We start from the raw sequence: 16,117 nt of genomic DNA on the forward strand, positions 1-16,117 counted from the left end.
AGTACAAAACTTATATTTAGTTTTGCTTTAAAGCAATGATTTACCTTGTTAAGACTATAGCCTGCAGGTAAAAAACATACAAGCAAACAAACAAAAAAAAACCAAACAATTTCAAAGCTCCACTAGAGGGAGACATGCAACTTGACTGGGTGAGCACTGTGATTAGCCATTATTACAGCCTTTCTCTCACAAGATGTTGAGTGGAGGAAATGCCATTTCCTCACTGGGAGGTGCAGTGACGCTGGTGGAAATATGCCTGTTTAACGCTGGTCTGAGATGAATGTCGATGTTTCTTCTGGAAAGGTTAAGCTTGGAAATTGATCTTAAGTCAGTATAAAAGAGCAGAACGAGTGAAGCATGCAAGGCAAAAATGTATTGATTTACTTAATGTACATGTCTACATGTGCCTAGTTGATGTCTGTGAGGTAGGATGGCAGAGTCTGGGGCTTAGTATTCTCCTCCAAAGCCAATGGTCTCTTCACACAGGCCTTCACTGGTATAGACACCACTACTGTAAAGGAATAGTTCAGCAAAGAATTAAGATTTTCCGTTTACCCCAAATCCAATCGCTCTGCCAAGACATGTTTGGTGTCCACATTTTGCTTCTGTGGTTTAGAACTGAAGCTATGAGGCTAATGATGCTAACAAACACTAGAAGTCAAAGGTCAGCCAAACCATTTCCATCTCTTAGCCTACTCAAACCACATCACTATGTCTGAGCATCCAGTCTTAATTCACGTTTTGAATTTATCTCTCTTAATTCATGTTTTAACCTACTTGAACTGCATCCAATCCTAATTTGGGTCACTCAGACATGGTGATGTGGTTTAGAACCCAGTATGACTCACTATAAACTAAATAAAAAAGGAATGAAAGGAACGTCCATGTAACTAAAAGAAGGGGCAGCCGTTTAGGATAACCAGAATCACTTCTTTGCTGGGCACAATTTGGTATTAACTCACACAAGATGATCAAAAATGGGGGGAAGTCACAACACAGACACACCGTAGAGTAACGTAGATACAGACGTTAAGTAACTGTACTCAGAAAATCAGTACAATATATGTGTATGAATTTCCTGCACAAATGAGCCCCAACTGTACATGTTTGAACCCAAATATACACATGAAGAAATGTGTCAGTTGGATGTTGGACCCAGCAACTCCCCACCTGTGAGGTGGAACCTGGTTATCTGTGGCAAGTATCGTGTGATCCGACTGAGACACAGCATCTCAGCTCCTTATTTTTTGTAACTTATTGTTACACAATATGAAACTTCTAGCTCTCTTACAGTAAGCGAGCCTTAAATATTACTATGCTAACACTTTGCTTAAATGTGTAAATGGAGTCTATCCATTCTGTTTCACTGAATCTTTTTTAAGCAAGTTTATGTAGCTTGTCGACAATTTTTTTTTTTGGGTTTGGGTGACTATTAACTTCCAGTGTTCATAAGCACTATTAGCCTAGCAGCTCCAGTTCTAAACTAAGGAAGCAAAATTTGGTCACCAAACATGTCTTGGCTGACTGACTGCATTTGAGATAAGAGGAAAATTATGTAAATATGATTTTTTGCTAAACTATTCATTTAACATAAAGTTTTTAGCTTATTAAACCACACACTTTAGTGCTTGTGAGACAAAAGGCCTTATGTTTATTACAGTAGCCTAATGCATCAAAAGTGTGAAAATGAGGCAGTGATAATACTGTCACAGTGCTGCCTGAACCTTTATGGTAATTGTTTGATGCAGTTTCAGAACAAGTGTACATACGAGCATACATTAAGAGCCAAACTTAACAACATATGATCTTACAGCACTGTACATGTTCAAAATCAGCTGAACTTTGTTAAGAGTAACAATATGAGGTCATAGAAATGTGAACTATATTGCCAAGCTTCCCAGCAAACTACATATTTTAGGTTTTGATAGATTTTCCTTTTATTAACAAATAGGTACAATGTCAGAATTTGCCTTTTTCTGCATAAGGGGGTAAAGGAGCTCAGTAATGCTCCTTGAACAGTAACAGAATAACAGTAATTCAGCTTAGCATTGGAAAGAAGAAACAAAGGCTATTCATCTGTTATGTACTGTTATGTACATCTGCTATGTACTGTTACTTTAGACAGAATATTATTGTATAAAAGTACAAGTACTTATCCAAAAATGAGTCAATTAAAGGAAAACTGTGTTTGTTGTTAAAATAATGTCTAAGTAATTTTGCATTTTCCAACCACATATTTTGAGACATGCATTCAAAATTTGCATACATTTCAAAGATCCTGGTTCTGTTAGACGTTTGAACTGGACAGTGGTGAAGTGCACTACTGATCATGTATCCGATGTTTGCAAAGGCTGAAATGAAGTAATGTGTGTATGAAGAACTGTTTCAAGCTCTGATGAAAGCGTGGAAACAGTCTGAAGCAAATGCAGCCAAACAAAAACTAGAACAGCCATGTTTAATTCTAACTGTACTCACTTAAAGCTCAGATAAAAGTCATTCTGAATATTACAGTACTACAACATTTGCAAGAGACTGAAAGGCCTACATGCTATCAGTTTAACCCTTTTCTTGTGGTTTGGTGTGTTTGGTCTGATATATACAAGCCGGGAATCGTAAAGAACCTCTGTTCATGTACACCTCTGCCCTGTAGCTACACTTGAATTGATTTTATGTTGTACACAGCAAACCACAAACCAAACCAAGAAAGGGTTACAATAGATGACATTAGAGCAATAACGATGGACTACAGTTGTACAATGTTTGAATCATTTTCTGAGTATTTAAAAGTGTCTTTTCACTTTTTCAGCTGTATTTTTCCAGCATTAACATATATGAACTCTATTTCAGTGTGGTGGCTTTTCAATTCTCTTTTTGATTTAGTTAGCAACAAAGGGTATTAATTTCCCCCTTTTACTTACTTAATAGCAAGAAATATGTATTTAATACGAAGGGCCAGCAAAGTGAGCAGAGAGCCATGGTAGCATTCGTGACTAGCAAACCATTTTAACTAAGTTTACCTGTGAGTCTCTTGGTGACAAACGACGGTTATTTTTGAACATTTCAGTAAAGTTTATTTCCTTTTCGTCTTTCTTTCCATTTATTTATTCATTTATTTATTTATGGTCTTTTTAGATGGCGTCTGTTTTGGTAACTGTCAGTTTCCACAATGTTTACCACAGAAAATGAACGAAGCCACTCTCCGGGCTAACCTGAGGAGACAGCGGTGACTTTCTTTGCTGACTGTCAGACAGGCTGGACAGACTAATGATGACAGGGGAACTCCATCGATTTTTAAATTTTTATTTGCGAATTTCGCAATAATGAACTGATTAAGATGTGGACAAAGCCATAATTAGTGTTTTGGTGTGAAATGCCCCGTTCTAGAAAAACCTAATAATCAGAATCGTTTACAGTGGTGGTGATGGGAACCAGACGTCCCCCTCTAAAAGCTCCCTCACAGAAAGTTCTAACATTAAATGATTATGAATGCACTGCCTGATGTCTGAGACGTTGTTTTACGATAGCTAGTTTTGTGATAAAGTTTTGGCATTAGACGATTTCAGTCAATGATACATGAAGGCAAAATTAAATTAACGTTGATTTCAGGCGTTGTTTCAAACGGAAAAGAGCACGTACTGCACTCTAATGAATACATATAAAAACTCAGAAGACACGTGTAGGTTCACTGGTGGTTCTAAACAGTAAATAAAATGGCTGTGCTTGTGTTGTGACATTGTGACGCCTGGTTCTCTACTACGATTTCACATCAAACCACTCTGAATGACTGTTTACATCTCGACCGCAAAAATTCTGAAAAATCAATGGACTTCCCCTTTGAACTAGGACTGTATATTACCACCATAACGTGAGACTATGGTAAACCACCACAACAGCGGTCAAACCGGCAGGTCACCGGGAGATTTCTTCGTTCCCCCAGTCGCCGACTTTGGTCTGAAACATTAAAGGGGAACTCCACCGAATTTCAAAATGTCTGTATTTAGACGTAAACAGAGTCATTCAGAGTGGTTTGATGTGAAATGCTCCTTTCTGGGGAAACGCAGAATCGTTCAGAGTGGTGGTGATAGGAACCAGACGTCTGGCTTTTAAACAAACGTTACCTCACAAAAAGTTAGGCTATTGCACGAAATACGCTGCCTGATGCCTGAGACGCTGTTTTCGATAGTTTTGTGAGGCTTTGGCCTAAAACGTATTTTAAAAGATCAATTCAAGACATTTTAAGGTAAACTTAAGAAAACTTCAGAAAACTTTTATTTTCAGATTTTCCACTGTTTAAACAGTATCATTACATCTAAAACTCGTGTAGGTTCACTGGTTGGATTTCGATAGTGAAAACGGCTATATATGCGGTTCCCATCACCACAACTGTAAAGACGGTTCTCTACAATGAACCATTTTGAGGTTCGAATTATACTGACAATTTTGAAAACTGGTGGAGTTCCCCTTTAAGACGCTGCCCTATTACCTTGTAATGCCACTGATCCCGTACTGTTCAAGGACCTCGTCCCGGTGATAATAATGGACGGCGGTGCTGCAGTGAGACTGCAGTGCTGAGCAGTGAGTCTGCAGTGTTGAGCAGTGATGAGCAGTGAGTCTGCAGTGCTGAGCAGTGCTGTGCTGTTGTGCTGATCCGCTGCACTGCAGGCTTCATTACAGGCGCCTTATTGCGTTTTCCGCTCAATAAAGCACCAGCGGTACTGTACCAGTGAGAGGGCAAATAATTCAGTAGTTTAACAGACTGTAATGATTTAATGGGCTAAACAAAATTCAGTAACTCCGCCCGTGAACACCGAAAGATAAGCCCGTTTTCCAGCAGCTCGCTGAGTGAAAATGAGATTAGCACATTCATGAAAATGTGGCTTTAGGCTTGTGGCTTTTTTCGTTTGAAAAAAAGTATTTATTTTACAAATGAACTAATTATTATACTTAAGCATTTAATTTACAAAAATATAAACAAATAAAACTAAAAGAAATTCTTGCAAAAGTAGGACATAACAGCACTGATATAACCAGAGTTTAATCTGTAAGCAGAGGTGGTAGTTTAGAACAGTCTAGAACCACTATCAAAGATGAGGTTTTAAAACGAGTCTTACTTAAATGAAATAATGAAGAAATATAAGTAAACGTACCTATTAGAAAAAAAATTAGGAGTAAATATGAGGTCCAAAATTATATAAGGTTTAATTATATAAAGTACTGAGCAACTTCTAGAACTGCAGAGGAACTTCTTAGTGCATCCAGCATCAGAACAGGACCTGAAGTTTGTTAGGAGCTACTATTTTAATCCTTTTGGTTTAAAATAAACAGAATTAAATTAAACCCCTCCCTCAAAAAAATACATTTACAACCAAAGCACCAAATTGAAAACATAAAAACTCCTCATCTTACAAATATATTTAAGTAAAAGTGATTTGAAAATACTCAAACATTTTTACTTAAATACGTAAAAGTGAGTAAAAGGACTTCAGTCATCACCCACCTCTGAGTGAATCATGGTGGCCCAGTGAAGAAGATAAAGGCGTGTTAAATGTTAAAAAGAATAATCTTTATTGACTAATAAATATTTGGTCTCTCAAGGCACTTTTTAAGAGAAGGCCAGTAAGTACTCCATGACGGACAACCCCAGAGTTTTTATACATCCCAAAATTCTTGAATTAATCCAGCTCCAGCAGCTCCACCAGAGCATGAACACATCCATCACACGCACACATAAACACATGAACACATAGACACAGACACACACGACTACAGAAGCCTGCATTCACTCCTCTACTTGTGCGACATTCTTATATATTTACACAGCAAAATCCCACAAATCTAACTGTGCAGTGCTCAGGTGGGCTGAACTGTAGGAGTCAGCACTGTAGATGGTGACTGAGCACTGCATGGTGAGAAAGTGGAAGTGTTTATGAGGTTTTAATTGATGTGTTGCTAACCTGAAGCTTTGCACTGCTTCATTCAAAGTATTTATCTGAGTTAAATGTCACTTAAACTGACGAGCCCTTTTGCCCAGTGTGGGGGTCTTGCTGTGTAAGGCTACAATAATTGCAGTAATGGATAAACTGGTGAATCTCAGAGGAGAACGTGGCTTATAAAGAGTCAGATCTCTACAAACCCAGCAACAACTGAAGTGATGTGCACGTGGCTTCAGTCAGAGGTACTGTAAGTGTTCACTGTCTTGTCCCAGGGTTATTGCAACGTAAGCACGCGCACGTTAAGGCGAACGTGACCAGAGGCTTCTAATAATGCGCCAAAGTCCCATCCAGGGTTCACCAATGTGTTATTGTTTATATTTCAAGGCACATTGTAATGCCAGTACATGATAATATAGTCTGTCCACGCCGCGCAGCCCTATAGCTGACCGTGATCAGGGCTGTCAATAAGGCAGGCTGATCTCTGACCACGGCAACGCGTTTCTGCAGACTGCAGTGCGTATCGCGATATGTAGCAATATGATTTTGTCCGTGTCTTGCGCGAGGCTTAAGTCCTCAGACAGTTAAGACAAATAATACATTCCGTACGGTGAGCTGAAGAGGCCCGGCACGGCTACAGCGGCTCGCGGCCCAGGCCCCGGGGTCCCGTACATGGACGACGCCGCCGCGTGCGCTCCGAAAGCGAAGGGCAGCGCGAGCGCCGGGAGCACGGGCTTGGCGGCCAACTTCAGCTTCTCCAGCTCGGCCTCGTGCAGCCGCTTGGCCTTGGCGCGCCGGTTCTGGAACCAGATCTTCACCTGCGTCTCGGTGAGGTTGAGCGCGTTGGAGAACTCCGCGCGCTCCGCGATGGACAGGTACTGCTTCTGGCGGAACTTGCGCTCGAGCGAGAGCAGCTGCGCCGTGGTGAAGGGCGTGCGCGGCTTCCGGTTGCTCTTGTGCTTGCGCAGGTGACACGGCGTGGGACTCGGGTGTCCTGGAGAAAGGAGAGATGACAGGGAGGAGGGGGGTCAATTATTTAGAAGCAAAGAAGGCTGACGGAGGGCAGATGTGTCAGGAGAGACCCCAACATCTGCTGCGTTGAACTAACACCTAGAACTAACATTTTATATATATATATATATATTTAACGACATAAACACATTTTCGATATATATATATATATATGTACAGCGAAAATGTGTTTATGTCGTTAGGTCCATCCGCATCTGACATGTACATTCAGTATGACCAGGGAAAAGGCCACAAAACTAAAGTGCTGACATTTTGCTTATGAGCGTCTAACAGCCCAATTATTTTAATTTTTTGTCATTTTCACACTGTTCTCTACTGTTTTGTTTAAAAGAAAAGGGTTCCATCGTGACTGAAAGACTGGATTTTATATGATAAATCGAGATAACTCACTTTTTAGTCATATGGTTTGATTAGTTTTAAAAAAGCAGAGAATGTATGGACCAAATAAATTATTAACATTTTAACATGAGTGGGTGAATCTCCTGTGTTCCATAAATCCAACAGTGCTGCTGAATCAACACCTGCCATGTTAAATTAGGAACACTGTCAAATAAGTCCATATCTGAAATGTTTAAATTTCAGTCCATTTGGACAATAAACTGCCAGAAAACTATTATGTTCGTTTAGTTATTTAGTTTTATATTTATAGTGAAATATGTAAGTTATTTAGTTGTACTAGTTAATAATACGTAGTCATGAAGGCGAGGAACTGGACTGTGGGCCCAGAGTTTGAGAGTTTAACAGGTTAATATCTGTTGTTCTGAATTTAACACTAACCTAACTAACCTAGAGTGCTGAATTAATACATACAATGCTAAACACTCATACAAGTTCATTTGCACATAGTTCAACATGTGGAAGAGTTCAACACTGCAGGTGTTAATTCAACATAGTAGGTGATAAACTGATCACTGTAGGTGTTAAATTAAACACCTACACAAATTGCTCTGTAATAATGTGGTGATTACTGTGATTTTTAAACAGCCAGTACTTAAATGAATCTTAGGTAATAGTGATGGTGCAAATATTAATATGATGGGGAAAATGTTATTATTATTTATTATATGATGTAAAAATGGTTCATTAGTTCAACCTAAAAATACTTTGTGGTAACAACTAAATTAACTAGTTTTACTCAACTAAAAATACCTTTTATGAACTACTGTTTCAATCAAAGTAATTATTAAAGGTGAGTAAAACTTGTTCAATTCCTTGACACCACATGAAGTATTATTATTGTTATTTTGTGGGTAAAGTGAGGACCCTTTTTTACAGTGTGTGCGTTGTTATTGTTACTCTTGTTGTGTTTATTTTCAGTAGGATCCCAGTACAGACTGTCTCACATCACTACAGCTTATTTGTAGTGGTCTGCTGTTTTTCTAGTGGGACAGGCTAGCATATTTTAATGGTTTCATTTTGTCTACTAATCTCTACACTGTTACAAAAGAAGGTTTTTTAAGGGTTCTTTACTGAAGACAATGCTTCTACTTAGAACCATGAACACTCAAAGAACCATTTGCCTGATTAAATGGTTCCTAACATGGTGAAATAGTTCTTCAGATTGATGGAGAATGTGTTGCATATGGTTCCAGATAGAAACTTTTTGAATATGGTTCTATACAGCACCAAAAAGGGTTATACTGTTACAAGCTTGGCATCCTAACAATAGCAGAACCCATTTTGGTGCCATATAGAACCATTTTCAAAAGGGCTCCATCAGTCTGAAGAACCATTTCAGCATGCAAAGAACCAATTAAGCATGTAAATGGTTCTATATATAATTTATTGTTCCATAAAGAACCATTCCCGTTAGTAAAGACCGAAGTTTTTAAAGAGAGTAACTTATTCTGTGCTTATATTGTGCCATACAACTAGACCACTGTTAATCTTAGTGTGATTAAGCAATTCGGACTTGGAATATCTTTATTATTTTAACACCGTACAACTAAACTGAAATCATGATTCATTTCTGGACGTTTCACACACGTAAATATTACGTAACCGCATCATTTTTAACGTTAATAAGCAACAGCAGCGCTATTTCGACACACCACTAACGCAGCCCTAAATCTGCCAACTTAAAAGGGACGTTTTAAGCTGTCTTACTCGGTGGGGAGTTGAAGGCTGGGCTCTTCAGCCAAGTGCTCTGCTCCTTGTCACTCGAGTCCTCGCTCTCGTCATTGTTCAGGCAGTCCGACACGGTGGGGAAAGCGAGCGAAACTTTGCTCTTCTGACCTGTGAAGTAAGTCCTGTGAGGGTACTGGCCCGCGTTGGGCTGGGTTAAGGGTCCTGGCTGCGCCGGCGCCGGGCTGCTGCTGGGTGTCTTCTTGGAGATGAGCGACTCGACGCTGAACGGGTGGCGACTCGCCTTGCTTTTAGCCTCCGAGCCAACCGCCACCTCTTTGGGCTTGCTCTCCTCGCTCTCCTCCTGCTCCGGTTTGCCGTGAGCCGCCGCGGTTTCGAAAGCCACCGGTGCTGCTCCCTCGGGAGAGTTCATCATCTTCGGGCTCCTATGGGCCTGGGACCGTGAGGTTTCAGCATGTAGGCTACCTCAGGTGTAGCTCTCCCGTCTCCTCCTCTAAATCCTCCTCCTGCTCTCCTCCTCCCTCTTTTCTTCAAACTTCACTTTCTTATTTTGACAGACCGTTAGCTGCTCTCGCCGAACAGCGTCGCATATAAACAAGCGCAAGCCCCGCCTCTCGGCCCGCGCCGCCCAATCAGCGCGTCCGCTCGACAACGTCCCGCCCCGCGAGCTTCGTTCCTATTGGTCCGGATCCCCTCCCCCGCGAAAAGGCAGCGAAGAGGACGCTGAGGAAAAAGCGAGCCGTTGTTAATGGCAGGCGTCTCGCTGAGGTTGATGTATGGACGGCCTCGGGGCTCCGGACTCTTCTTTGGAGCGCAGGCAGGCCAATTTTAGCCCAATTAAACAGTGGGGAAGCTTTAGAAGTGTCCATATCCCACTGCTGTATAGTCATTGAAAACCACACAAAGGAATTAACTTTAGTCTTTTGGTGAAACTTCTAACCTGTATCGTCACACGTAGCCGAGCTAAGGTTCATCGCTCTGGAGCGTGTGAAAAGGAAAAAGGTAAAAACGTGGGGAAAAAAAAGAGAAATGAAATGTCTTATTGCAGTAAGAGAGAGAAAAAGAGGATGAAAATCCTAGTATATTTGGTTAAAGCTACACGTTGAGCCGGGAAATAAAACAGCCCTTGTGTTTGTCCAGAAAGTCTTCGCGGTTGATTCACCGAAAAGGACTTTTATGAAGAAAGGAACCGATTTGATAGGGCTGTAGTTCACACTACATTTCCGCAATTTAAATCCTCCTGTCATGGGCATTTAAGGTTACAAAAGCTTCATCTAAGAAGCAACAGGCATCTCTCTCTCTCTCTCTCTCTCTCTCTCTCTCTTTCTCTCTCTCTCTCTCTCTCTCTCTCTCTCTCTCTCTCTTGGCATTTAATAAGCCAGACGAGTTGCGTTTCGGAAGGCGCCAGGCAGGGCAGGATCAAAAGAGAAGCTACCTCAGGGAGAAAAAGGCAACAGTTAACTCCACTTAACCAATTGTCCTCAAAATAATGTCATAGTCCAGTAGTGCATAGCTGGAAGGCCAACGGCTTACATCTAGAACATTAACCGTTTCTGCTCTGGGAACTTTCTCCACAGATTAGATCTCCACAGATTAGATCTCCACAGATTAGATCTTTTTTTTTTTGTTATTGAAAAGCCATTCATGCTGAAACATACAGCCTGCATTAACCATGTCTGTGAACGTTTCATATGAAATCATACCACAAAAACAAATGACGTACACCAAATTGCAACGACTTTTCAAAATGAAAAAAAAAGATTACGTTGTCATTGAAAGTGGTGCATCCAAAAATAGGCACAATCGCATGTTGTTATTTCATTAGTCTGTAAGAAAACAATAAAAAGTATCACAGTGACTCCGCAGTTGAGGCGCTGTCTGTGTCCCGCTGATATTACATTTACAAATATGTATGAAAAGTAAGGGTGAAATACATTTTAAATGCAGGTAAATAATAACAATAATAACAATAACTTATATGCACGTTTAAGATAAATAACTTAAGACATTAATAAAAGTTATCTACAGCATTCAGGACATAAAACAACATGAAATATCATTAAAATACAAAAATGCTGAAATGCAAGATGCCATTTAATATCTCATGCTTTAAACATCTTTTTTCATAAGTCATCTGTGATGGATGATAAATTTTAGTTTAGTTGTGTTGCACAGCATTCACTCAACCCTGTTACCTGAACAAATTCACCCCAGTGAAACATTTGAGACATCCCACAAGTTTCATGTTCATCAGGAAGTTGCGCTGTCCAGATTTCCTGAAGATGCTGGTAAGAAGAAAAGTAAGTAATCTCACCCTTTTTTTCATTATTTTCATTGACACTGTTATATTGGCAGAGGAGAGCTGAAAGTAAATCATTCAGTGTAGAAAATACACCAGTAGAATGTCCTTAATGTCCTCATGCTAGTAAACCATTTTGTATTTGCTAATTGCTAAAAATCTCAACGCTCTTACTTTCAGCCATGTTTCAGTCATCAAAGAACCCTAAAAAATGAGGTACAACTCCTGAGATGAGGTAACACTTTCTTTTCATGTTTTTTTAGATTCAGTGTTGAAAGATGATTTAAAAAAATATAAAGTTTATTTTTAAAGGGTTTCAAGATCTAAATGGCAGCCAATGCAATCATCCACCAAAACATGCTTATTGTAACTGACTCAGGCACTGAGAGGCAGCTGCTTTAAGAGATTTGGCGAGCTTTATCAGATGTCCTAATGTTCTCTAAAAGCTAAAAGGCTCACAAGCATGCCTGTTGGCGTGACAAATCAGTCGTGGTGTGTATGAATCCGAGCCTACTGAGCCCCCCCAGCACGGCTCACACAGCAGCTAGCTGCCTGCCATCTTCCCCCCACCATGCTAAACCTGCTAACCCCATCCAAACTCTCAATAATGCAAACGATTCCCACCGAGCAGGTCATATTACGGTGTGAAGACGTTTTAATGAACATAAAAGGTCGAAGTAGAGGTGGTTAGCGCAGTTCTCTTGGTAATTTATTAAACTAGCATGTGACAGAGTAGCCAGGATCATTATGGCTAACGCCTATTCAGTGGCATAAGGCTGATTGAATTTGAGCAGGCATCTTTCATGCTGAGTATGGCCATGACAAGGGTATCTTGTCATGACAAGGCTGCCTGTCCATGGCACGTCGTAATTCACTTAGAAAACATATGTAGAAGTCAGGTGTGCAAGCGAATCTTTGGCCTTCCAGAAGGTGAGGACCTTGTCACATTGTTGGGTGCATGTTTGGAGAAAGCACTTGCCCACATTCCATCTTCTGACCAACCCTATATGACCTAGGGTGCAGCAACCAAGGTAACAAGCGGTAGATTCTCACTGGAACAACGTTACAGTGGGCCCCAGGAAGAATAATTTGAGTCTAAGCAAACGTATATACTGTACCTCATATAAGAGGTATCTCTGCTGATGTATTTGGTTTCATAACATTCCTCCTTTAACCTAGGCATGCACGCACACACTAACGCACACCCATCTGAAGCAGCATGAAAGCCTTTTGCTTTTTGTCAGATATCGTTACACAGTTTGAAAGAGGATTTACCCCCGAAGGTCAGGCCGCAACAGGCCGCACAATTTACACAGGCAATAATGGCGCTTTTCACATGGAGTCTCTTCCAATTCGTTTTCAGGCTTGGATGGAAGCACTCAGCCAGTTCATAAAAGCTGGGGCCAAGGCAAATTTAGCACAGAAATACGAACTAAAGTTCAAATGTTGGTGATTGTGCTTGTCAGTCTCAATTTAATGAATTCTGGAGGCCCTGCTGTGACAGTACTCAAATGTGATGGGATTTTTTTCTTGATGTGTTTGGATTTACTAGGCTATGAATTTTATTCCTAATACATGTCCTCATTGGTTGGGTCACTCTCCCACCCAGTCACTCACTCACTTGCTCACTCAATGAGGTCTAATTACATCTTAATGACAAAATTGAACTACAATTAAATTCACTCTTTTCTCAGAATCTTACAAGCAACCATGCCAAATGAAAAGTGGATCATCTTCTCAAAAGCTAGTATTTAACACACTTGATTTAGTTTCCTTTAACCCCATTAAAGTTTAACCCCTTAAAAGTGTTTCAGCTCTGCTGAATAGGTGGAAATATGTGTTGGTTTTCATGGTATCAGAAAGGCTATTTTTGTGGCTTAGTTTCCATGTATGAACTGCTGAGTAAACAGTACATTTTGAAATTTTAATAGTGTTTACATTCTGCATCAAATGTTTTATCATGATATGGACCATCCAAAGTTCAGATGTTTGGACCTTAACTTTTACTCTCATAACTTACATATAACATATGAGCCTCATAGGAGCTACTGAATAATTTGTCATGGCTACTAGATTATTATGACTAATATGTGAGTATTAAGCCTGCAGTTGAATCAATTTATCACTCATTTGGTTCTAGACTCTGACTTAAAATCCGGCAGAACCATAAATTATTTTCCTAACTGTGAGGAGGGATCAAGAGAAACTAATATCAATGTATACGTGCATGCATGCATATACTGTATGCCTTAGGCATTATTGCTAGGAGGTGCCACAGATATACTGCTGATTCTGCATTGTGTGCTGGAGACTGTCTACAAAGTTCTGTCTGGAAAAGAGAGTCAGATCATGCAGAGCTGGTTTGCTTTCTCCTCATTCACTTTCTCAGCAGGGAGATAGCTGCCAAAATGTTGTGAAATGGACAAGGGATCCTGCAAGGAATGGCATTGATATGCGTGCCTGTTATTTTGGATAGGAACAGCCTTTAAGAAGATGGAGGGAAGGTAACAGTGCAGTGGTTAAAGAGATTTATCATGTACACTGCAGTTGCTGCTAGGGGTGGGCAATATGACAGTGTTTATCATATCGTGATAAATAATGACACCAAATGTTACAATGTCACAGTGCGCTTTTCTGAGCATATCCTCAGTACTTAAAGGACACTGACCATTTAGAGAGTATAATTAGACCTACTCTACTGGTTCTTTTTGTCTGATCCAACTTATCAAATTTCAGAAAAACGTAATATTGCTGGGCAATGTGTATCGTGGAAATATCTCAAAGCATTACGATGTTATATTTTTGCCATACCACCTCGTTGCAGTGAATTTAAGTGAATGTTTTCCTGCAAATTAAATTCTTTTTACTTTCAGGGATGAATGTCTTTTTTGTGTGAGCAACTATCGTAACTAAGGCACGGTCGTGCAATAACAACCTTTTCTTTGGGCTCTCCAGCCATTTCTATAAATTCCTGAGGATAGGATGCAGCCAGAAAGCCCACGCATGCAGACCACTTTGGATATGATGCACATGGAAAGTGTATGCGTGTAATAAAGGGAAAAACATTGCAGACGATATCTACTCACACAAACCAGCCAGGAATGGACTCTATGTGTTTGTGTGGGCCTGTGTGTATATGTGTGTGTGCTTGTGTTTGCATGCAGACCACTGTGGCCACTCCATGGTCACAGAAACCCAAGAAGGAATGTCCACACACCTCCATAGACTGTTAGTGGCCAAGCAAGCCATGTGTTATTTTTCACACAGGTCTCCACAGCTCTCTAAATTACACTTTAACTGTTCAGGCAAATTCTCGCCACAAAGTTATTGTATGAATTGCAGCTCTCAGGAACACTTCACTGAAAGTTTTTTTCCTCTTTTTGTCAACACAGGGATTTTGCTCCCACACAGAGCCAAATTAGCTAAGAATTTACTAAATTTCATATGTCCTCATATACAAATTGACCCAAATTGTCCTATAACCTCATTCTGCAGGCTCCCTAATGGCCATTCCACTGGCGGAATGGGAATGGAGTTGAATATTTTTGTTTCTTTTCCTTGAATAAAACATTGTTTCCCAATAACTGTGTTACGAGATTAACTGAAGGCTTAGGTGCCACAGCCATAACACAGAAGAACCATTTAGTGCCCTAAAGAGAGTGTAAAGAACCTTTCGAAGGTATAAAGAAACTTCACATAACAAAACAGCTTCTTGCCAGTTTAAGGGTTTTTCCTAGAAACATTACATTATGTGGTCATTTTATAAACTTTAAAAAGGTTCTAGCATCTCACTCATCTCATCCACTGAAAGGCTCTTATCCATTGAGAAGGAACCAAAAACAGTTTTTCTGGTATGACTCAAAAACCCGTTCTGGCACTTATTTTTAAAGAGTGTAGGATACTCTCTATAAGTGGAAAGGTGTGACATTGTTGAGCTGCTAGTGAGCAACGAGGGCTGAAAGTAGAGGAGTGAAAACCTCCTGCTGTGAAAACAATTTACACCTCTTTACGAAGATGGCCACACTAAGATAAAGCGCATAGCGTGACTGCAGCTTTCTTGATACTAAAAAAATGAAAATACAACTGCCACAATAAAAAAATAGCATTTAATTACAATAAAAACACTTTTATAAGTGTTGACTTGCTTGCTCATCTATGAAGACCAAAATTTTGTTCACTTTTGGTTTTGTAGATCATGCAAATTTCCGTATATTCCATCAATGTTGTGGAAGATAAAAAATAGTTCAACTGAGGGTCTCCTCCATAACTGGCGAAAATCGCATTTTATGGCTACCGTGAAAAGGGCTTAACACACAGTCACTCACCATTTAATGAATTCCATCACTCGTGGATATGTGACCGTAAAACTTGTGACAAAGAGGAGTCTTATCTAGTTCCACTTTTTCCTCCTCACAACATAAAATGACTTTTAAGTCAGGCGATATGAATGATCCACATGAGATTTGAGGCTAGACTGTTAAATGAGAACCTTCAAGGGTCAATCACGCTGTCACAAATTGTTTGAGGCTAGGCACACTAAGTGGATGTGGCAGTATGGTACAGTGAGGGGTCTTGTGACCTAAAACTGAGCTCAATTTGACGGCGATGCCTTGTCACACGGATGAGAGCTGACGCCAAGATTCTTGCTCATGGATTTTATTTCTTCGTCATTTCTTTCAGACAAAGGCATGTGAAACTTCTGGGCCAATCAATATTTGTTTTTCTCTGGTTTGAACCCTTAAATTTACATGTGTGGACACACATTTTCCAC

The 16,117-nt window shown here is 40.1% G+C and overlaps 1 protein-coding gene across 1 annotated transcript; it reads right to left on the reverse strand.

The window, feature by feature from the left end:
- Positions 1-5,909: 5,909 nt before the first annotated feature.
- On the reverse strand, positions 5,910-10,103 carry msx1b (muscle segment homeobox 1b). Its single transcript, XM_036557403.1, has 2 exons — positions 9,069-10,103; positions 5,910-6,924 (listed from the first exon to the last, which is right to left on the reverse strand). The coding sequence occupies exons 1-2, from the start codon at positions 9,460-9,462 to the stop codon at positions 6,515-6,517; spliced, it is 804 nt and encodes a 267-aa protein (XP_036413296.1). The 5' UTR covers positions 9,463-10,103; the 3' UTR covers positions 5,910-6,514.
- Between the last annotated feature and the right edge of the window lie 6,014 nt (positions 10,104-16,117).

Source organism: Colossoma macropomum, unplaced genomic scaffold (genome assembly GCF_904425465.1).
Source record: "Colossoma macropomum unplaced genomic scaffold, Colossoma_macropomum, whole genome shotgun sequence".
Lineage (NCBI taxonomy): Eukaryota > Metazoa > Chordata > Actinopteri > Characiformes > Serrasalmidae > Colossoma > Colossoma macropomum.